Source organism: Scomber scombrus, chromosome 4 (genome assembly GCF_963691925.1).
Source record: "Scomber scombrus chromosome 4, fScoSco1.1, whole genome shotgun sequence".
Lineage (NCBI taxonomy): Eukaryota > Metazoa > Chordata > Actinopteri > Scombriformes > Scombridae > Scomber > Scomber scombrus.
The window spans coordinates 9551753-9576750 of NC_084973.1; the positions used below are offsets into that span (position 1 = coordinate 9551753).

Below are 24998 nucleotides of genomic sequence, written 5' to 3' on the forward strand. Positions count from 1 at the left end.
TGACATTTTGGAAACATTTATCAATCTGATAAATGGGAATGGGGTTTTTGCCAGAAAAAAAAAAAAAGGATGCAAGGGAGACGTAACTGTACGCGAATACATGCTGCGGGTGAATGGTCGTTCCTCGGAAGTCAGAGAGTGACAGTCAAAAGTACCTGAAATGAAATACTGGGTGAAATAGTAAACCATCTGTCAAAGCTTTCATGGTCTGTTTAAAAACACAACACTTGAGCACTAACAGGTTTTAAACAGCCCCTTTTCATTGGCATGGTTATGAATATGCCTATTCTGAGGGGTGATGCTTTCATTTTCAAGCCAGTGATCTGAGTCGGTCGCAGCTCCGCTTTTCCGGCAGGACTCCGACGTATGTTTGTGCCACTGACTGCAGAGCGCGCTGAGGGGCGGGGAGGAAGTGGAACGAGGAGCTGACAGACAGGCCGTGATACTGCGCTTCCACCACAGGCCAATCCCCAGCTAACCCCTGTGCTGACAGCCAGGATGTAGCACTCATCCACAGGCCACAGCCCAGGCTCTGGGGCCCAGGAAAGGAGAGCAAGGAGAGCAGGGAGAGGGCCGCTTGGCCGATGATAGAGAGAGAGAGAGAGAGAGAGAAAGAGAGAGAGAGAGTGGGAGGTGGGGGTGGCTGGTGGTTTGGGTGGCACGCACCGTTTTCTGCCTCCAGAGCAGCACGACCAAGAGGAGAATCCACAGACTGTGTCGCCTGCCAACAGCATGTCCAATGCTTGGCTGAGTGACAGACCCACTACACACACACACACACACATACACACACACACACACACACACACACACACACACACACACACACACACGGCTACACACATGCGAGCCAGTTCACACAGGAATGCACAAAACACGATTAAACGCAAAAGTAAAAAGCTGGAACCCATAAGATGCCATGAGATAAACATGGTTAGGTATTAAGAAACTGCAAAAACACAGACATGAAGACACGTTCACACCACAAACACTTACAGTGGCATTTTTCCTAAGACCAGATTTTCTGGTTACTTTACAGATTCGAGTGTGAGGGCGAAACCGTCAAACGCAGACATAACAGATGAAGGCCTCGTTGTATTTTGGCTGCCAGTGTTTCATTACTGACATTAAACGTCATGTGAAACATTCATCTAGAACACAGCGCCGACAGAAATGACACTTTGGGATGTTTAACCTCTCGAGCTAGATGTAATTGATAACATGACCACATCAAAACTTCAGCTCTCCGATATTTGTTGCGAGACAGAGCGTTGGAACCATTTGACTGCGAGTCAATAAATAATGTAGTCCTTGTCGGTGCTGCGCAGAAGCACAGTAGAGTGATGAAGGTTGAGAGGCCACTGGTGACCCCGGCTGCATGCTGCGAGAGGGCTCCGCTCAGAGCCAGAGCTGTCTCTCCAGCTGGGATCACAACACAACGTTGGAGCTCTGGTTTCAGAGCGCTACTCCAGCCTGGGGTTGGGACGGCGCTCCCCCTGTGTGGTTGGGCCTGCGGGGCCAAACGTGAGGCAGACAGACACCCAGGGGGGTCAGCGGGCCCACTCGACCCAACCATTCTCAGAAGGGGGCAGCGACAAGCATTGAGGCCGAAGACTGATTGGGGGCGGTCTACAGACTGCAGATTAGCTTTTTTTGTTTTGTTTTTAAGTGCTGAGTTGGAGTTTGCATCACGGCCTCAACCTACTGGGTCTCCATTGAACTGGCCCCAGAGGCAGATTCTGTGCATAAATAATGTTGCTATGAGGCCGTGAGGTTGAATCAAACAATAACTATAAGCCAGGAGGGGGTAGAATTTTTTTTTGATGAATAGAGTAAACAACTCAGCCCTCACCTGCAGCAACACATTTTTCTTATCAAGGGAACCGAATAGAAATCCCCGTCCGCAGAGCGCTATAAAAATCACATATACGCGGAAAACACTTTGAAAAATCTTTATGTTTTATTCCCTTATCCATCCCTTTCACAGACACCAGATCATTTTGCAGTGTTCAGGAGTCGTGGAATTTCCCAAGAAGATGTATTGTAGCCGCTTTCAAGGAAATATTAATATCCAGCCGGCAGAGGGAAGGCAAAGGGAGAGGAGAAAGGATTGGGGGTGTACAGCAGGGGGGTGGGGTACAGACGATCAGTATCATGGCATGGTACCTGATGATAAAATGCTTCTACTATTTCAACTCTTTCCAACCCCCCCCCAGTGCACAGTTACCTCTACTGTTTGCCACCTTTTTCATGCAGATCGGAGTAGTAGTGGTGTAGCTCTCCCAATGGATACTGTGAGTGGTGGTGGTGGGAGTCTGGGTGTGGGTGGGGGTAAGAGTCCAGGATGTCATATCCTCTGCACTCTTCACACACATGCGCACACACACACACACACACACACTATCCTGTCATCACGGCTGCACTGTAGATTCTCCACATCTGCCTTGCCTTACACTGGTTAGCCCTGCTCTTTACCAAGCCCCCCCATCATCTCTGCCTCCCTCCCACGTCTCCACTCCCCCATCAGGATCATCCAAATATTTCCCCTCGCTGCTTTTTGAAGCTTCCATGGGTCACGGGACCTCGTGCACAAATCATGCCGGCTTGCCGTGGGGGGGCCGGTCCGAGAGGACAGGAGTGAGTCAGACTCGTAGAAACCCAATCTTCACTGTTTTCATACAGAGGGTTATTTTTCTTGCCAAGGCAGCCATCACCAATCAGCAGCTGGTTCTAAACAGTGAGTTTAGGGAGCTCTTGCGCTAGATGCTAGTCCTGGCAGCTGATTTCAACCATATTCCCTTGTCACACCAGAGGGAGAGACGGAGAGTAAATTCAGAGAGTTTGACAGCCTGCAGTGGTTTAACACAAGGATTAGCCCCAAATACGTAGCTCGGGGTTTATGTTGATGGATGGATAGCCAAATGTATCTATTGTTTGCAATAAAACATAGATGTTAGTTTTAACACCGTGACACAAGACTTGCTTGTGGTGCTGAATTATGATCTACCGAGATAGAGACCTGCCACCTTTTTTTTGGAAAAGCAACTTGTATAAAAATAATTGAGTCGGCTCTACAGTGTGTGGGCACAGGAGCTTCACTGCCTAATGTAGAATTTTCATAACAGGCTGCAAGATTATTGGACAGGCCCTAAAACCAGGCCAGACAGAGAAGGATGAGCCAGTGTGGACCCTTCCCTCCCACCTGCAGAGCACACCAGCTCAGGGTGAGAGGAGATGCCGGGCAGGAATCTGCAGTGCTGGTTAAAGTAATCACATTGGTCTCACTGCATCTGATCTGCAGTCTAACAGACTTCCAAACAGTTGAATGAGTAAATAAAGTGCCCCAGGGGACTCCCGCTGGAGATGGATTACCACAAGGGTGCACACACAAAGGAGCTGAAGCCCCACAACCCGATGTGAGCCGCAGACAAAAGCCAGCGTTGGACCTCGACCAGGGAACCGGCAAACTTTATTAATCTCATCCTAGACTGAACCTCCTGCTATTGCAATCGGTGCTCTCATAGACATGCGCATGCTCTGTTATGTGCAGGTACACACTCTGAAATGACTGTGCTACTGTGTGTGTGTGTGTGTGTTTGCCAACATGTGCATTTGCATTTAAAGCATTGTATTTATGTTTGCGTGCATGTGCTCTGGCAAACATCTGAACACGCTGAAATGTGCTAGTGTGTGTGTGTTTGTGTGTGTGTGTGTGTGTTTGTGTGTGTGTCTGTGTGCACATGTGTGAGTGTATATGCGTCCGCTCGAGTGCATAGACCACATAAGATGAGTCTCATGCTCACTTGGCTGTGGAGGCCGGGTCTGGAGGGGGACTAAGGGCCGTGGCATTCTGCAGCCCCATCCCACCCCGGCCCCATTCTTCCCTCTTTCTGGGCCTGACACAAATAAAAGGATTAGGAGCCCCCGTTTCCGTCAGACCCTCCATTCAAGACAAAGCTCCGACCAGCTTAGTGTCACACTTAATGATAAAAGTGCAAATCTCTGTCAGTCACTTTGGGCAGGAATACCGGTATTTGGAAGGCTAATCTCATTTGATGAAGATTAAAAGAGGTAAAAAAAAAAAATAAAAAAAAAAAAACAAGACAAAGAAATGTGTTTTGTCTTATCTGTACAAATATCTATACTGCTGAAAGTCAGACAGCCAAATTTGACGTGCAGCGACAAAGATGAGCAGAGATGTGCTAAGACGTATCTTTAAAATACAGAAGAGTGATTGTGAGGCAATGGAAAAAGATCTTAGATTAGAGACAAAGAAAGGAGCAGAGAGAGGAAGCAAGTGTACATACACACACACACACACACACATGCACCCACACCCTCACAAAACCTGGGGTGTATGTAGACAAACACACTGCTCTGCCCATTCCCATGTAGAGCTAGAATGTGTGACGTGAGTGTGAGAGTAAGCCTTGGGCACACAACAGTCTGAATGCAGCACTTGCCACTATGATGCCAGTCCTCTCTAGTGTATCTGTGAAAAGCCTACGTGTTGGAAAAACATTCCAGAGTGGGATCACATATACACAGTGGTGGCCAGCAGCGATACTGTGAGCCAGCAGCAGAGGCCATGTCTCAATTTCTCATGCACGTTCGACCAGGCTGCCTGAAGAAACAAGTGTGGGCTATTTCCAAACCCGGGCAGTTTAACAGGAGCAAAGCGAGACAAACGCCTCTGAAATGGAATTAGAAATGTTGCAAATGTACAGAAATCATTTTTGGGAAAACTCACAGTTTTCACCGATAACCCGTAAATGACATTTGAAATGAATTGTTTTAGTGCAGAAAAAAAAAAAAAAAACCCCAAAAAAGTCCAGCCACTTCAAAAATGTTCATTCTCCTGATTTTAACGTGTAATCTGGCAAATTGAAATTGAAAACATTTGCTGAGTCTGTATATTTCTCGGCCGGCTACTTTAAGAAGCCCATTACAGTATTTCACAGATTTAGCCAAAATCTAATTTGTAAATTGCATTTAATGGTTTGTGGTTGCTTTCCTTTTTGTTATGAAGAGTTGTCATGCTGTGCAAATAAACCTGAAGGCCCGAGGACTCGGAGCCAGTAATGAAAATCACTGCGTTGCCGAGCCGAAGGCTTTCTCTCCACCGTCACTGATTAGCATTGCCGATTGACTGACATGTCCCACTGGCTGCCTAACAGCCGGCTTTAGGAGATGAGGTTAAATTGTGGCTACCAACAAATTGCATGCTTGAGTTCCTCTGCACCCCTCTGCTATCATCCAATGTAATGTGAGCACACCAGGCAGATCCCTCTGCAGATCCTTCTCCTCCCCTGCACTACAGCTCCCCCACACAAAGCCACAGAGACCTCTTTCCACATCCCTCGCCACCAGTCTGGCCTCTAAAGTGGTGATGGGCATTACCGTGGCTGAGCCTCTGTGGCTTCCCGTAGCGTCCTGCAAAGTGCTTTGTGTTCCAACTGCTGCTACGCACACATACACACACTAGTATACTTATAGTCCCCCGAAACCCCCCTTCCCCCCACCACCACCCACCCACACACACACATACTCACACACACACATACACACAATTAGACGCACACACACACACTAAACCAACTAAAACACACAAACATAAAGCGGAAATGCCTTTACAAAAATAAACCTTAATAAAATCACCTGATTTAACATTGTAACTACTCTATGTGAGATTAACTGACAGTATTATAACAAAAAAAGATAAAAGACTGCTGGATATTTTATGGATGTAGCTGGAATAAAATTGATAACAGCGCTATTCATATACACATATACATGTACCCAAGTTCATGAAAAGAAACATGGTTAAATCAAATATCATCACTCAAAGAAGCTATATGTGATAGTGTTTAGGATGTAGCTAGTGATGCAAATAAATACCACTCCAACAGGTCTTTTAATGGGTCTAAATGTGTTGGGGGGAACAGTTAGCAAACCATGAGATGACAGATGATGCATCCTAGTGTGCTGCTGGGACAGGCCGAGCCATGTTGACATAAAACCCAATACTTCCTTGCAGAGGAACGGGGCCAGCTTCAGCTAGCTCCTTGCCGAGCACTAAAAATCCCAGCAAGCTGAAGCAATATTATCCAGCTTAGTGTTTCTAACATTAGATTTGTCTCTCTATAGAGGTCCTCTTTTATTTACCCAAGAGCGGTGGCTAAAGACACCTTTTTATCCTTTTTAGGGAGAATGATAAAAAAACAACAACTATAAGCTATGCTATACTGAAGCTGAGTGCTAGGAAGTCTTCCACAAAGGGAGCGAACATCCACAGATCCGCCTGCAGAGCTGCTTGGTTGTTTTTTTCTAAAATACTTTAGCAGGAGTAAGGACAGTCTTTAATTAATTGCAAAACTACCCGGCTGGGTTGACAACACAAAGCACATCCATTTTTATTTATTTATTTTTTTAGTCATGTTTTCGGTGCGTATGAGTGTTCGCAAAGTGCCAGGCCACGTGGGGAGTATCCTAGAGTGAGTAAAATACACACACACACTCGCACACAGTTGGTGTGCTAACACAGAAACCCAGCCGTCAGCATCTATCCAGCACACTGCTGCAGCGTCCCTAGCACAGCTAATTAAAAAACAACAATTTCACAGGAGGGCACTCCAAACAGTTGGAAAAAAGCACCTCTCAGCACACCGGGGGATCGCCCGGTGTACACGGGAGGTGAGACAGGTTCTGGGAGCTCTACTTTTATGGCTTCATCATTGCAGTGTTTTTCTACTACTCATACTACTGTGACCTGAATTTCATTTACTTAGTAACATGCTGAATTTGAAAAATTTGGAAAAAAATCTGCATGCTGATGTTTTTGGATGAGTCACAAATATATATTCAAAAAATAATATTTTGCTGGAGAGTAAAAGTTTGTAAAGTGTGGAAGAAATTCACACTGGAATGCAAGTTTTTATGCATCAGCTGCATAGTGGATAATATAGTTAGTTAATGTTATGTTTGTAGATGGAGCCCATGGCAGTTTCTAACAAGGCAGTCCATTACAGGGGTGTTGTCCAACACTTCGGTCGAGTGATAGGCTTATTACATGGGTCCTTTCAAAGCATCTGCTTGGTTAGAGGAAAGGTCCCTCTGGGGAAAAGATCTCCTTTTTTCTAATGATGTATAATTGACCTCCAAACACCAGGGCACAACAAACTCTCTCGGGGTGGTGTAATTCCACTCTACCTTTTACATACCGCCCGTCTCGTTCAAGCATGTTCCTCCTCTACGGCTACGGCTCCTGACTGCTGTGCCTGTTTGCTTTAATTTTATCAAACTCTCAAATATTCTTGCAATAGGCAGTGCAATATTTCTATATTTTCTCCTCTTCCAAAATATATATATATATTAACATTTATTTTCCCCTTTAGAAAATATATCTATCTGATTTTTTCTCTCTTTGGATGTTAAATATTGCAGGAAAATGAAAGCCATCAAAAAACATTTCTCATTCACATAAATACCAATTGCGGTTTATTCATGTCCAGACAGGGACGATAAACACGGGTCAGCTGCATGACATAAAAGGAGGAAAACATATGGGATAAAGGCTAATAAAATCCAATCTTGTTACTATATAATTGCACCATATGGAGCGAGATGGGCTGAACTGTGTTGGTGGGAGTTTTAATAACACGGTACACAATTGTTTTCCCCCGTCTGCACTTAAACCTGTTCCAAAGGTGTGAAAAAAGACTGCTTGCCAATTCCTTGATTTATTATAGCTAGTGAGAGCTGATTACGGGGCATGAATCAGTTGCTGTTGGAATGTAATTAGGCACGTAGACCTCTGTAAGGCTAGGAGCTCTCCTCACAGCCCAAAGCAGTTTGTGGGCTGACAAATGCATCTTAAATGGGTGTCATAAAAGTCAAAAACGTGCCAATTACATCTTTAAGTATCCCGTCAATGCAAATGAAATAAACAGAAAAAAGGGATCCTTCTGTCTGTGTGATGGAGGGAACCTCCAGCTAGATTTTTAAGGTAGGAGGAGTAAAAACAAACTAAAAAGAAAAAAAAAGAAAAAAAAGTGGAAGAGAGGGAAGGTGAAGAATTAAAAGAAGTGATGAATAACAGTGTGCGAGAGCAGGACGGCACCCAGCGGGTTGTTGTGTTTGGCTGGGATGATCGGACGTGCCACACAAGCTCACAGCATTTTAAAAATACCAAAGGTAGAAAAAGTATAGGGGGAGACGGTCACTTATGTACCAAATATGGCTCCACAAATGCATATCAGCCAAATGTCAGGAAAGAATATTATTTGGAAGCAAAATAAACCCCCTTCTGTCTCTGTGTGTTTATCTCTGTCTTCATTCTTTACACACACAAAACAAATAAGAAGAAAAACTACAAGAGGACTTCGGTGAAACAGGCATGAGAAAGAGATCCTTCCCTCTGCCGGACTGTCTCAGCTTCCAGCCACCTCTGAGCCGTGACGCCGTGACTCTGGTATCCCATAGTTACTGCTATGAATTTTCCATTGTTATCAGCGGACTACACTCCTGTCACAAAGCTGGATGAATGGCACACATGGCAATAGATGTAACTCTTTGTTGCCGGCGAGGCATCTAGCAGAGAGCCATAATGTCCCAGTAATCGAAGTAGAATTGTTAAAAAGGCCGGACACAAAAAGCTGAAAATTCAGTGACAAGCATGAAAAGCGCTCATGCGATGAGAAACACAGGGCACCCCAGGGTCCTCGCAGGACAAACAGCAACCCCTCAGCACTGTTACTTCCTCAATATTTGCCTCACTATATCTGCCATCTCTGCTGCTTTTATGTGATAATCTACTAACTTAATTTACTCATTTATCTTACTCTGTAGCTAATGGGTGTGATATTTTTTTTTTCTGTGGGAAAATGTAACAGCTGCAATTAAAAACGAATTTAAAATACTTCCTTAAATAAGTGTAATTTAAGAATGAAAAAGTTGTATTGTTTTTATTTAGTTATTGCATTTATTTACTATAAAAAACAATAAACACACGAATATTCTCATTTATTTATAATTAGTAAAATTCTTAATAGAGTAGTAGAATTCATAATATTTTAAGTTATTTTATTGCTGAAAATTCAGCAAGACAAATTATGAATTTACCTATTTGTATTTAATTATATTGTTCTGCTGTTGTAATTCAACTCAAATCAAAATGACTTCTGAAAAAAAGTTGAAATGTGTTCAAACAGTCAAACTTGCAGTTTAACTGTGGTAGATGATTAATGGCATTAAACTATGTGTGTGTGTGTGTGTGTGTGTGTGTGTGTGTGTGTGTGTGTGTGTGTGTGTGTGTGGGTGTTCTTCTGATGTCTGTGCATAAATAGCTGAAGTTTTAATTATTATTTTCTTTGTAAATCCACAGTAACGTGTTGAGCCTTGCAGGTAGACATAATCTCAACAGAGGAAGAAGTGCAGGTTGTTTTTCATTATGATGCTAATAGCTGCCATGTCCCATAAACATAATGCTAAAACACAGCATATCTAATAGAACTAAATAAAATAAAAGTAAATAAAATGAATTAATACGACTAAAATAAAAAAAAATTGTCACGTTCAAATAATTATAACGGAGAGTCAGGCTAAATGGAGGCATCAGATTTATAAAATGAGCCTGATCGAAAAAAAAATCAATCTAAACTGCTCTGTGGCTTTACAGTGTGTATGGAAATGTATAGAAAAAAAAGTTGTTTTTCATGTTTTGAATGATAAGGGGGGGGGGGGGGGCCTTGTGATGCAAACAGTAAAATAAATGACAGATCGGAATAAAAAGCGAGAAATGTACGCCTGCACATTCTCGGGCCTGAGTGGGATAGCAGCCTTTTGGTACGATAAATGCAATCGATGTGGTGAGACAAATGTGGAAATATCGTGGGCCACTGTGAGAAATATAAAGCCAAGCATATGACATGAATATATGACCGCCAATGCGTGCGTGCGTCCGTGCGTCCTCCAGCCAGTGTGCACGCGCTCTGCAAACCTTTCCAGATTTCCAAAGTCATAAATTAAATATTTAGAATTAAAATGATCTGATTTAATTCCGCTTGTTCATTTTGCGCTTTAATTGTTTTTTTTTCTCCCATTTTCAAGAGACAAGTAAACGCAGCAGAATAAATCCATGACAATGGATTCGTTTGTCATGTCTTCATTTTTATTTATTTTGAATTTCTTAAAACTTGAATCAATTCTGTCAAATTTAAACGCGCTTCACACCAGCTGGATGACTTGCTCTGACGGTATTTTTTGCACCGTGAGTGAGACATACACAGGGGCCTACAGGGCCAGCCGCAGCCATCACTGCCTTTTTTTTTAATCACTGCAAACCAACCAAAGCATCTTAAGAAGCGCAAAAAAAAGAAGAAAAAAAAGGAGTCCCCCCTTTTTCTCTAAATTGTGCTTACTGTTGGTAGTCGTGTTTGCAGTAAAGTTTCCTTTCTCTGAAGTAACAGCTGGTGGTGAGAGGCTGTTGACACACGGTGCACTGCAAACACTCTTCATGCCATGAGGAATCGTTGACTCTCATCAAGAAGCGGTCGGAGATGGGACGCTGGCATCCTTCACACACGGATGGATGATGACATTCAGTCCCTGGAAACAACAAAAAAAAGACAAGCCGGAGAGGAGTTGCGTTTACTGGGCCTTGTCAGGGAAAGCGACATCAGGGGCCTGAATCACGGGCTGCAGTGTGTCTGATGAAATGCTGCAAAGCCTCACAGGCCTTAACAAGCTCTCCATAGATGTTCATTCAAGTGTGTGATATCAGACTACATAAAAAAGCAGCTTTTAATTGCTGAATTAGATATTTTCTATCCAATCAGGCATTGCTCGTTACATCGCTCATCCAGCCTATTAATAAGGCATGGATCAGTCAGGATACTTTGACAATTACATCACAATAAAACCACACTTCTATTACATACACCTACATTGACCACATTATTAGATTTGCTGTTTTTAACAATTTCCATGAGCTTTTATCAGTTTTGCAATGATGTAAGATGAGAAACATGTCAGGAAACCGATAAGCAGTGGGATCCAGACACAAATAACAGTCTGATATTTGACCTGCACTTTCTTACAGTGCACAGTGATTTTCTGAGGTTTCTCAAAGTGAAACAAGAAAACTCACCGAGCATGATTCCGAGCGTGGCTTGCCCCGATCGCAGGGGATGATCTTCAATTTTTATGCCGTCCAACATGATGCACGTCTCGGATTGTTCTCCCACGGAGAGGCGCTCCAGTGACACCAGACCTGTTGCAATATCCATAAGAATACGGTCAGACTGGACAAGAAAAAAAAATCCCCGTATTTGGACACAGCAACAACAATAACAAAAAAAAAAAAAAAAGAAGCTGTCTGGAGGTGGAACCGCAGACGAGAAACCTGTTGAAACCGTTTGAGTTCCGTGTGACACAGCCTGCAGTTTGGAGGAGGAAAAAAAAAGAAAATGAACTTAACAGAAGTAGCAAAGACTCGCCTCTGATGCTCACAATAGTGTGGAGGGTAAAAAAAAACAGTCTAAGGCGGCTTCTCGAATCCCTGATGTGTCAAGATAATCGTGGAAGAGACAAGAAAGCAAACAACAGACGTTGAAAACTCTCTGAACAGTCACCTGCTATTATCACGACTGAGGAAGCTTGATCTTCTCGTCCTCAAGCCGACGGGAGAGAAAAGAAGCCGGGGAAGAAAAAAAATTCTTCAGGCGAGAAATAACTGCTTTTGTCACTGATGAGGAAAAAAAACAGAGAGGAAAAAACACTTGACAACAAATCCAAAGATAAGGAGAAGCGTATAGATGTCCCGGCAGTAACTCTTGGAAGTACAGAGACGGTTGGTTGGTTTGTGCCCCTGTCGCTGCAAAAGTCTGAGATCGAGATTGAAGCGAGTGGATCCTCCCACTCCTGCATGCATGGCTGCGCGTTTTTTTCATTCCTCATTCACTGCCATTGGGATGCTATTGGAGAAGAGTACAGTGCGCTCCACACAGTCCAATAACAACACACACGCAGAGGCAAAGAAGACTGCAGAAAAAATGATTTTTTTTTTTAAACACAGGCTCGAGCTGACACTGAGGCAACACAAAACAACAGGACGTTACAATAATAATAACAACAATAAAACAAGTGTAATAACCCTTTTATTAAGTTATTATCTACTCTATATAAGCATGCACCCTCTGAGAAAATGAGAAATCCTACAATTTGGTTTCTTTATAGCAGAAATTTAACTAAAAATATTGAAACAGGAAAAAAACTAATACATTTATGAGAAATTGTTATATTTCTCTCCGCAATGAAAAGCACAGACAGGCTCTCTCTCTCTATGTTTGTGTGTTTGGAGCATCACATGTTTTCCTTGCTCTTTTGTGCATTGTTTCCAGTGGAAGCTGCTGATGCACCTGGAGATCAGCGGTGATAACAGCGGCCTGTCCGGCACTGAGGCGGCCACTGCAGGCCATGCCTGTCCATCTTTCGGTCAGGGAAAAAAAAAACACACACACCAATACTACTACTACTACTAATAATAATAACGTGGATCAGAATTTCTTTAGGTATTTCATTGGCTATAATATAGCAAGCTGAAGATCAGCTGTTCAACTGCTGATTATATTAGATATATGAGCCCCAGTGTAGAGTCTAAACAACCTCTGCTGAATACTTTTAAAAAATCCGCAGAGCATCCGAATAAGATAACGTGAGCGTTATGTAAACAACTAATATTCAGGAATCATCAGTGCAATGTTTTGTCTTTTATCAACACGTGTGTGTGAGTGTGTGTGCGTGTGTGTGTCAAAGTGAAGACATTTGCATGCAGGTGTTGTTGAGGAATATTGCACTGAGGCCTGTCTGAAATTACAGGGCTGCTAATGAGACTGAGCGCTGCTTCCCAGGTCACACCTCAGGAGAGGCTGATTGTTATCAAGTTCTTAGAAAAAAAAAGACGAAAAAAAAGATGAAGAAGCTACAGGCCCAGGCAAGAAAAAAAAAGAAGAGTGGACACATATAACATATAGCTAAGATATGGTTTAAGGAAAGCAGTGTTGCTGTATGATCAGATTTTTCATCAGCTTTATTTTAATTGTAATAAATGAAAAAAAAAAACTACCTGCTGCTTCGATGATGAAGACAAGCCTACTCAAAATAATAATAATGAAAATATTAATACTAATAATAATAATACATGAATAAATAAATAACAATACTAATAATAATGTTTCTGGAAATTATAATGATAAAATAATAAAAGAAAAAACTTTATTTCACGCAATTTATTACAAAGCAAGTTTATGAAATGATGGAAGACATGATCCAAATGCCCAAATTGTGTCTCTACAATTTTACCTTGAGTCCACAGGCTTGGCTGCGTCTTGTTTCTGATGTCCTTTGTGAAGCATCAAGGCGATGACCTGTAGCCCAGTTTGAGGAAACAGAGAGCAGATTGTTGGCGTTGCCCTCTGCCGTTCACTGCGAGAATAGCTGAGCTCCACTGAGGGATGCAGGAGAGTCACACACACACAGAGGAGATGTTAGTATTTCATCTATTTATTATTATTTTTTAAGAAGCATATACCAATCACAGAAATGCTTACAGAGATATATGAATACTGGAGTCTGTGTATGTTTCATTAAGTGACACAGAGCAACACTTGCTCTGTTCAAGTGAGTCCACGCCAGTCATGAAGTCATCCACCCCCGGCTTAGCTTTCCCCCTTATTTCCATCACTTCCATCAGCATGGGGTCAATTACCTCTGCCTTGCACTATATTGGATTATCTGACCGCTGAGCAGCATTATGAGCTGAGCATCATCAATACAATATAATCAATACGTCAAAAAATAACAAACAAACATATAAAGCCAGTAGTAGCCTAACCCTGTGCTCCTTCACTGCCCCCCCCCCCCCCCCCACCCACCCCCCCGCGCCCCCACCACCCCTCCCCACCCCCAACCATCCAACCATTCTCCGGTTATCAACCAACGCAGGTCACTTGTGTGAATGAGGACATCAAACATTCATTCAATAAATCAATCCGCCAACTTTAGCCTGCGGTGCTTTAATGAGCCTATACATGACAAGCCCTCCCTCACTTTCTGTTAAAAAAAAAGCACGCACGCACACACACACACACACACACACACACACACACACACACACACACACACACACACACACACACACACAAACGTTGCAGCAGGTGTTCTGAACTGAAAGAACTGGTCCCAAAAGTTCAGCAATTTGACTTTAAAGCGACCAGAACTGTTGCATCCAGCGGGAAGGTAAGAGACCATTATAACGCACCTTTCTAGAGCAGCGCGCATTAATACAGGCTGCATGGTTCATGTTTTTTCACCAGAAGTAAAACGACTCTGGATATCAAGGAGAGAACAAATAACGATGTAGACTTTAAATGCAGAAATGATGTCGGAAACAGCGAAATTATTATTCTAACAGCTAAATGTTTTCTAAAATGTTTTACAAAAATCTGTTTAGAAATGAAAACCCGGCAGATTTGGGAGAAAGTTTGAAAGAAAGTGCATAAAAAACAAACAGGCGTACTATTTGAACTTACAACCGTTAATTAGGTTATAAAATATATTTAATAAATAATGATTAATCTAAATGAATGCTTCATTAACGCGTCAGGCTACATTAATGCGTAATGACGCATTAAGGTAGCCGGATTCAGAAGAGATTAAAAAAATAGTTCCAAACTGAACATAACTGGTCATAAATAAATAAACTCAATAAATACATTGAATTATTTAAACATGGCGTGGAATTTTAAATGGCATCGAAACAAATGCCTCAATCCAACTAAAACTTAGGTAGGAACATAATTATTCTACTTTAATTACATTTCCATCATGGCGGTCAGGAGCCACGCAGGATGCATTCATTTTGGAGCCGAGACAATAAGTCACACAGCTCCAGCTGAGTGTCAGGCCTGCTCTGCATGTGCACACCCGCAGGCTGATGCACTGCAAAGCCTGGAAAAATAACTATGTGCAAACTAAAACAGTAACATATTTAACTGAATATGTGGACTCTAATACGCGCCAGTATTAGTATTATTTATCGTTATTATTATTATCATTATTATTATTATGATTACTACTATTATTATCATTATTATTACACAATAGCAGTACAGTTTTGCTTCAGCTGAACACTGGAGCATTTTCAATTATGCGCAAAACAAAGCGCGTCGATGAGCATTTGCAAAACAAACTTCAACAGTGAGCAACTCTTCACATCCCTTAAAAGAGAAACTCAGCAAACCATGAGCGTAATGGCTCCCTAAATTGCAGGGCTAGAGGACTTTGATAATGAACTCACTTTGATCTTTTAATGAGTCTTTCTAAGCTCTCCACGATGCTTTAAAAATGCTAGAATGACAGAAAAAAAAATATACAGGCACTCCTAATTTGTTTGCTCCCCGAGTTGCGCTTGAGCATCTTACAATCAGACACTCTGCAGGGCAGTTTCTGATCCTGAACACAGACAAGGAACTGGGAAGGAATAAGGGGGGGGGGGGGGGTTCTATTTTTCTATCCTGAAACCCGCTCACCTTTCTCTCATATGGACGCTTCTCTTTAAAAAATCCTGTCTGGCTGTATATAAACTGAGCACTTTTCTCATCAAGTCAACGGAGCCGCTGGTCGGTAGAGGATCAACAGTGAAGCTTATTGAAGGTTTGCACGTCGGCAAATTGCGACGACTCAACTGTAACTGCTGAGACTTAATATTTTCCACCATTTTCTCTCTTTTTTTATTGTTTAGCTTCTTTCGTTAAACCGTGCATGTTGTAATAGTGTGATTGCGCACAGAGAGAGCAGAGAAGGCAGTGCTGTGTTATAATAACAAACAGCCGGGGAGATTTAGGGCCCGCAGGCCTATGTGGGCTCCTGAATACTAAATTCAACAACTCGTTTTGATTTAAAAAAAAAAAAAAAAAAAAAAAAAAACAAGTCACAAATCGGGTTCATGTGTCATTGTAAAAAAAAATTGTATATTTATACAGGCGTTATTTTCCATATTAATATTTCACTTTTATCTCCCTAAACAAGAGAAAACAGAGAAGTTATTTATGCCTCATCCCAATTCATCTCATCCACTCACATATTTCTGCTTTTATCCCGCCTGAACCACATGGCCCTTTTTATCTCACTGAGACAGCCAAAAGAATGATACTGCGGGATAATCCCGACTCCCCGAGGATTAAGCCCCGAGTATAATGCAGCACTGTCAACCCATGGCTAGATTTGTTTATGTTATGATTTATTGGATTCAGCTTTTTCTTCCACTGACAAATTTATTGAGTTCCTGACAGATGGCCTGACGGGCTCCTGTGTGACAGCGAGCTGACAGACAAGTTTGAAATGGTACTGAGAGTCTGTAAAACTGTTTACCTGTTTGTGCTGTTTGTTAACGCATGGAGCAAAACTCAACTGTAATTTAATTCTTCTTACAATATAGCCCCATCCCCAAACTACTGACAGTCTATAAGCCAACACTAGCAATAATAACAGACTAGTTTTAATACTACTACTACTAATAGAGTCATTCCTACTAATATAAATAAATCCATACACCTACACCAGGACTTTAAGTTAAAGATCATTACACATCTAACTCTTGTAACTAATTAAAAGAACAGTAAGAGCAAGTCTCTGTAATAGATAAATGGATCGATTGATGTAAAACGTATAAAATAGTGTTTAAAGTGCATAAAACGTTTTCTACTCATCTCCAGTTTTTCATTTATTTCACAGTATAATGTTTAGTTGTTGCATGACTGAGGAAATGAAAGATTTCGGGACTTTTATCAAACAATAATAAGTTAAAATGAAATAAGAACTATTTCATCAAAATCTTGTGAAAAATACACGATGGCAATAACACATGATGTTAAATGTATTCAGTTTGCTCTCTCTTTCAGTAGATTACTACTATACTTATTATCATTCTCAGGTCTAAAGACTCATTTCTCTTCAGGAACAGTGAAGCAGCAGCTCATCTGATGACAGTGATCCAGGATGCAGTCAGATTTATGCACCTGGTCTCCCCTGACTCAGTCTAAATACATATTACTTCACAGTTGTATGTTGATGTTATCCGAGACCCATCCGACACACTATCTGAATTACAACATCATCCCCTGCTGGACAAAAGCAGGCAGTACAAGTTCGCCTGCTCCTCATATATCTGTCCTTAGAAACGCCGCAACTGAACAATGCTCCAGTAAAATACAGTTAATCTAAATTGGTATCAGAGTACTTAGTGCTGTAAATATAGTCATTAAATATATAAATAAACATCAAATTATCCTATCAGGTGACATCAACACTATGCATTATTATATGTCAAACTTTCAATGAAGCACATGCTGGATTTGTTCAATACTTGTTCAAAACTTTAAATTAATAAAAGTCTGTTTACATTTTTTTTAAATCCTCATCTTGAAATTATAAATTAATATGTATTAGGACAAACATTTTATAAATTCTTAACTACTTAGTAAAGCATTTATAAAAGGTAATTTCATAGTTTAAATGTCCTGTATAATTATTGTGTTCCTCTCTTTTTTATATGTATACTGAAGGGAAGAAAATACAGAAATACCTTGTCTAGTTTTTATATTATTTCCTTATATTTTTTCCTCATTTGTACAACAGTAAACATGGAAGTTATTATATATAGAGGGAGATCATAAATTGTAAAAGAGACTTGTAAAAGTATTGTGTAGAAGTTGCGATACACAATATTGGTGCAGCTGTAAAATCTGAAATAATTTAATGTCAAAGCTAAATTAGCACAATGATAACCACTTTTAGAAAATCATGTGTTTACCATAACAATAACATATTGTGGATAAACAGGCATAAATAATATGTTTTTCATTCAATCCAGACTTTCTCTAAATACACTGCATTCATTCTATTTTTTGAAATCTTATTATTATCATATTGCCATGACTGATGGCTAATACATTTGGTGTTTTTAATACTTTCAATCTGACAGACAAAACAATACAATAACACATTCTTCCTCTTACTATAATTGATTCGCAATGATCTGGAGGGTTTTCTATGCATTTGAGTTCTTCTTCCAATACAATTTGTTGTTTTAAGTGAAGTAATAACATATAATATATAAATCAAATTAGGTCTGTTCTACATCCTGTCATACAATAATAATATACAGAAATGACTTTTGAAAGTTCAATGAATATTTTTCCTTTTTTCCCCCCCAAAGGATTATCTCCAAAACATTTTTTAAAAAGTTGCTCAAAGTTGGTTCACAGATGGCAACAGATGAAGCATTATGAAACCCTGCAATAACAAAATCTTTTTATTCTGTGATGTGGGGATCTCTCCTTCCCTTCTGTTTAACTTCACGCACAGGCGATGGCTAAACAAGTCTCCATGTGAGCCAAAGCTGTTCAGACACATGAGGAACAACTTACTGCAGGGTAATTTCAAGCCAAATTAAAACCTGGGCTCCAAATGTCTCCATGAGACACACACCCACATGTATTTGTGACTTTCTCTAACTGTTGATGAGCGCCTAAAGAATCTTAAATCTTTCTCCAAAAAGAAACATCCAATAACCAACGCGGAGGCGCTGAGTGGAGGAGCCACACAGAAACAAAACAATGGCATGCCCCTTTGAGAAACTTAAAAAACGTTGGCCCATGTGCGTATAGAAACGATTGATATTAGTTGTCGCCGTCACAGCGGAGAACCTGGCATTTGTTGTTACATGCGTGGCTGTTTTCATCATTAGCAAAAAAAGTGTGTCAGCTCGGCCAAGATTTGCAGCGCCTTTCATCAGATGATCATGTTATTCAGTGGATTTGTCTCCGTAAAAATAATGTTTCCTCTGACCAAAAAAAAAGAAAAAAAAAAAAAGAAGAAAAAACTAGAGGCTGCAGGAGGCCAGGAGCATGATTTTAGGATGTGTGCCATTAACAACAAGAGTAGGCCTTCTCGACCCGCTCCTCATGTGGAATGCATAAATTCTGTGTCTGCTGAATAAATTGCATGTGCTCGCAGACTTTGTGGCTGAAGTATTGAAAGATATTCTAAACACATCTACATATATACTGGCTGTGATACTGAGCTATAGTTAAATGGGTCCATTTTCATGGCAAAAGACATGACATGGAATGACATATCGGTAGAAGCAGTCAGTACCTACGACTGGCTTTAATCCAGGCGTTACATGCACTGCTTGATCAGTGATAGGGACTAAAAATGATTTTTTTTAAAAACAGAAGTGAATAATTTCAAAGGAGACACGCAGAAAATGTGGCTACACAGGCCAGCAGCAATAAAACATCATTATAATCAGACATTTCTTATTTTGGCTTGACCATAAGGAAACGCTGCACAAGTGTTATTCTTTTTCTGTTTCAATCAAACACACTGGATGTGTTTTGTGTGTGTGTGTGTGTGCGCACACGCATGTATGATTGCAAGTGTGTCATTAATAGGCCGCACTTCAGAGAAAAGGTAGAAATCCACCAGATGTTTTGCAGCTGGGTGGATCTGGTAGTGAAGATCTAGACAGCATCTGTCACAGGCGAACATTTCTAATCTGTCCTGAACATTAGGCAGAGAGCACTAAAAACCCATCACCGGCTGCACGTGCTGCTCAGTTCACAATGTTCTCGCCACAGGCTCTGCAGTTTGGCCATGAGAAAGTTCAAAATTAAAGGAGAAGGAAAAAATATATATAAAAAAGTAATATTTATCAAGCTGAGCTGTAAAGTTGCAATTTTAACTACATTAATCCTCAAAGATTTATTTTATACTCTAAGCAGAGTGTGGGTGACGTCTCTTAGAAAGCAAAACAAAGGCTAACAGGCTAACTGAAGTTAGTAGGGCAGAGTGCCTGAGGCTGCAGAGTGGGGCTTTGAACTAAAGGTCCGCCAGAACTTAGTGAGGTCAAGATCTGTCAAACTCTGGGCAGAACTAACATCATCATGATCTTAACGGAGGGAACATTCAAATTCTCAAACCTAATCATGAAATTTCAATTATGAAAGAAAGAAAAATGCATTTAAGGTTCAATCATCACTGCTATTAACATCTGAAATCCCCCTACACCCAAAAATGTGTTCTGATTATTGTTACTTTACTTTGCAGAGTTTGACGCGAGGAGGCTGTTTTCAAATTCTTCTGCTGAAAGTGGAAATTTTCTCTGCAGTCTCTTTAAACTGGAGTTTAAGGCGTGTATCTAAGATCATTAATTCACAACCAGCTTCGAGCCAATCCTGGTTCAGCATTAAACATACACAAGTGTGGAAACTTGAGGTCTCCAGTGCACATAAACTGAGTACGGACTTTTCAGTGAAATAGGAAACATCTTGTGTTTCTTAGTTAAACTTCTAAAATTAATATTTTCTAGATTCTGGATTTTTCAATGAAGGAAAAGGAGGAGATAAATGATAAAAATGATGAGGTGAAAAAACATATTAGTTGCATATTAATATTTCAAGCAAAGTATTATTATGTCTTGAATCATGTCTAGAGGGGGTCTTTAAGTTTTGTAAAAATCAATCATTCTGAAAGAGTAATGACTCTGGTTCTGATGTCTTTTAATGAGAAGAAACCTCACAGAGATGCAACCCTACATCCCACTTTTTATTTTGTTATTGCTGCTTCCATCAGACACTTTTTTGACACCTCAATTTTTACAGTGGCTACACTATTGTGTTTTAAAGCTAACTAGGTTGTGTTTATCTAACATACTCAGTTTTGGAACTGTGGGAATCGCTTCAAGCTGACCTTGATGGTCTCTAGATATTTCCCTTCCTGGGTTCATGCGCCTAGTTACCAGTTGGTCAACCTCACGGCCCCGTGAACTGACCCTGTCCTCCCTCCGAGGTTTGAAAGGAAAAGAAACCAAATCCTCGGGGGAGCGCTCCGACTAACAAGAAAACTGCTGGCCTGAATCTCTCAGAAGTGCTGTGTTTTCCCACTGGACCACTTTCAGCTTAATAAACATCTTAACTAGCCAGAGGTCCCATGGGAGCTGCTGGGAAATCCTCTGGGCAGCCAGAGCTCAGGAGCTGGCCCTTTATTGCATCCAGGTGGCTGTTAAAAAATGCTGGCCGGCCATTAATGTCAAATAAAATGCAAGTGGCACCTTCAGGGGTGGACAGGGTCAGTGCACCTGTCTGTGGACGAAAGCTCCCCTCGCCCCCCGTGTCCGATCGGTTTGATGTCGCACTTCTGTGTTGTGCCACCGCGGTGCCAGCCACATGGCGGCTTACAGTGCAAACATCCTCTAGACATGAGCAGAAGTCAAGGTATATTTTGCATTTACCGTGAAGTCCTCTGCAGAGGAGTCAAAACCTACTATCCCGTTGTATGAATGCACAACTGACTGGTAAATCAGGGTGATGCTAGTTGTAATTCTATTCAATCACTTCCTGTTTGTTTATGACTGCTTCACACGTATGTGAACAGTGGCAACAGCTTCCCTTCATCTCTCCAACCTGGTCGCTGTCCAAAGGGAGAGTTAATTGTCCCACAGGTTGTGGAGAGACCTGGACGGCGATTTGGGCCTTTGATCTGACTTGAAAGGAGTTAATTGATTTCTGTGTTAAAGGCAGTGTTAGGGGGGAGAGAAAAAAGATGCTTGCTGGTCATTTCACAACATGTGCAGAAATATCTCAGAGAGAGAAGGAGGGAGGGGATGAAGAGAGAGATCACCTCACACCCGACTACATCCCTGCTCAATTACAATAATTTGACTCACATGGTCTGGCCGCCGTGGCCGAGAGAGATGGGAGGGGAGTCGCTGTGTGGGGGAGGAGAGGGGGATCCCTGCTCTGGGAGATCACTCATCATACCTCTAGCTGAGGTAAGAAAAGACAGATTTGATGTGCGGCTCCCCTCGGAGTGCAGCCCGGGGGCTTGTTAAGGTGGCGGTACGGAGAAGACCACACGTCTAACCTCCTGCTTTATGTCTCAGAGGGACACTCCAACATGTGATGACGTCAGCATGCAACAAAGAGACAAGAGAGTGCTGGAGTTAACCGGTAAGCGGTACAGAAATTGTTTCACTGCATTCAATCTGTGTGGCGGTTTCTCTTGGAACATCAGGATTGGTTTGTGCATTTATTTTTCTTACAAGCTTTTCATGTTCAAGTTCATAGGAAGCTGAGCCTGTCACAGCATGCACTTGATGGAAGGCATCTCATTAGGAAGCACAGTATCAGGTGAAGTCAGGTAATTTGAGACATCAGGTAAAATGGGACAAATATGCTTTTTACATCTTGGGTTTTTTAAATATTAGCAGCCAATCACCAAACATGTTATTGCATTGTTGCTACAAATTTCCTTTATATGAAACATCATTTTGATTGGTCTGGGATAACCAGGATGGGCGGAGCAAAGATTTAAAAAAATCAAAAAAAATCACTGGTCACAGAATTTACAAGGTAGGCCATGTTAGCATGTTGATTGTCTATTAACACCAAAATGGTTGTAGGATGTTGCATTTTAATGGTTTGACTTAATACACTTTTATGAGAAAGGGTTTTGAGTGACTGTCCCATTTTACCTGAATGCATGAGGTAATATGGGATGAAACAATTAAGCTACCTGCATTTTGTAGGCAACCAGGGACCATAAAGTCATGTGTTACTATTGGTTTTTATATGGTAAATGGTATATGGTATGCTATTGTATGCCAATAGCATACATTACAGGTTACACAACAATTCTTTTTTCATGTTTATTTTTTAAATGGTTAAATCCATTTATCAGTTCAATCATTAATTCATCGAATTATTAATGTAACCTCACTATTCATTAAAAAAAGATTGAAAACTGTAAGCTAATTAGGCATTCTATCAATTCTTGACAGGCCTAATTAGCCTCCACTTTTCAATTGGCCAATTTTGTGACTCTCCCATTTTACTTTAACATGTCATGAGAGTGACGTAGGGGTTCTTGATGTGTTTGAAGGCTCCAAGTTTCAAAGTATTTTACTTGGCAACATACTTTCTTTATAGAAATACCACAGAGATCCATAGCAAGTTCTAAAAGTGACACTTCAGAATTTTAGTTGATTTTCTTGGTTATCTACCAAAAGGTGTCCCAAATTTCCTTACTACACCCAATGTTTCATGCTTATCTTGTCTTTTGTCTTGTTGACAAAATAGCACTCAAGTGAACATTATGTGGCTTTATATCTTCTAGAATAGCTTTTGTGTCCATGTGATTTGTTGTATCACCTGCTTGTGAGTCTGTGCACTGTGGGTCCAGGTCTGGTCTGGACCAGCTTTGACAGGCCTCCTGCCTTCACTCTTTCACCTCTCTCTGTCTCTGGTCACCCCTGCTCAGGGGAAACAGGGCTGTCAGAGGGAGAGTGGCAGTTTAAGCCCGTCTTAACACAGCACCTCAAACCACCTCATAAATATAGGCTTCCTTTTCCAATTTCCAAGCGGCCCATCCACCTCTGTCTACATGCTTACACACCGCTCCATGTCATGCGCCGGGGTGTGAGTTTAAAAATGACCACGGGACATCTGGCAGACTCACAGAGGGTGGGGCTTTGATGTGCTGCTCTGCAGTTCAGCTCAACTTTGGCGAGCCAAATCCTCTGAGCAACGCAGCGGCAGTGACTGAGGAGCCTGAAGTGGGCCTGGTAGGTTAGAGATAGCAAGGGAGTTTAAAAGATGCCTTGAAACAGATCTGCCAGATGTGAAATGCTTATAGACACACAACAGCCTTAAATTACTTCTTTAGGCTTTAAATTGTTTCCCCTCCAAAAGTACATTTTAATTTTAAAATGTGGTCTCTAATCATCATTATTTTCCATATCATAAAGTGGAGTGAATAGAAAAGTGAAACCATGTGAAGCCGCTTTTTTATGGGTGATGCTGGGCAGGGTTCAAGAGGCAGTTGTGGTTCTGAAAGCGACATTGCTCTGTGCCCGTCTGGAGAGTTTGGCCACACTTCTTTACTCTCCATCAACACAAAACTCAGTTTCACTCTAAAACACTACGCATCTGAACTGCAGAGCTAACGTCAGACTCTACCTGGTGTCCATGTCCGAATACAGCAAAACCTTGAATCTTGCTTGTTTAGAGTATCCTATGTTTGTTGTAGGTGCAGAAGAAAATGGGCTACATTACAAATGTGTCAAGGATATTATATATGTTTTCAATTGTCAACACTTCCTATAAAAATACCAAAACTAACAATGTGCTAGTCTACATCTTAATATTTTCCAACCTCCCCAGCCTGTCTATGACACTCAGCCCTAAGTCCATTTGTTCAGACTGACGATGTAAATCTGGCCAAGAATATACACTTTAATTTCTAAAAAAGGCCAAATAATTTTCTGGGCACTGTCATTTTTAGCAAACATAACTCAAATAAGAGTTTTTGTTGGGGACTACTTTCAGCCTTGCATTTGGTGCAGTAATGAGCATTTTAGGCTGCAGGACTGTGTATGTGGGTTTGACTCAAACTAAACCACAGTGCCCATGTTAATCACAATGAAGGAACATGTCAGCGAGTGCAATGGTGTGGCTCATCTATGTGATTGTAATAGTTTTTTGACAACAACAGAGCTCTATGGCACAGATGAATAAGCTATGCGAGGCTCTGGCTAAACATAAAATACTATGGATGATATTCATTGTTGGTTTTTGTCTTTTTATGGGATTTGTACATAATAAGAAAATTATTAAATATCACCAAACTGTTCCTTAAGGACGCAGTTGTGCATTTACTCTTGATATTGTTTTAATCTTACACACCATACAGTATCTGCTATGAGAAGTGGAAACATGATCTATAAAACTTCAATGTATTAAGTATTCAGTGTAGTTATATTATGAATCATCTCAGAGTTCTTCTCACATATATTAGTATGAAGAGTGAGACTCTAATGGTGGAAAAGATAGTTAACACTCTACCTTTTGCTTCTATAGTCTCCGTGTGAATATTGATAC

At 41.1% G+C, this 24998-nt stretch overlaps 1 protein-coding gene across 4 annotated transcripts in view; it reads right to left on the reverse strand.

The window, feature by feature from the left end:
- lmx1bb (LIM homeobox transcription factor 1, beta b) overlaps positions 1-22019 on the reverse strand; it is a 55505-nt gene extending 33486 nt beyond the window's left edge. The window contains exons 1-5 of one of the 4 annotated variants that reach the window (XM_062417737.1): positions 21788-22019; positions 13360-13504; positions 12365-12486; positions 11147-11269; positions 10419-10605 (exon numbers count right to left, since the gene is read on the reverse strand). In XM_062417737.1, the coding sequence (XP_062273721.1) occupies positions 10419-10605; positions 11147-11269; positions 12365-12486; positions 13360-13412 (485 nt within the window). In that variant the 5' untranslated portion in view covers positions 13413-13504; positions 21788-22019. Of the gene's footprint in view, positions 1-10418; positions 10606-11146; positions 11270-11630; positions 12487-13359; positions 13895-21787 lie in introns of those variants that run through there. The other 3 variants (XM_062417738.1, XM_062417740.1, XM_062417739.1) reach the window with 3 other exon arrangements.
- Between the last annotated feature and the right edge of the window lie 2979 nt (positions 22020-24998).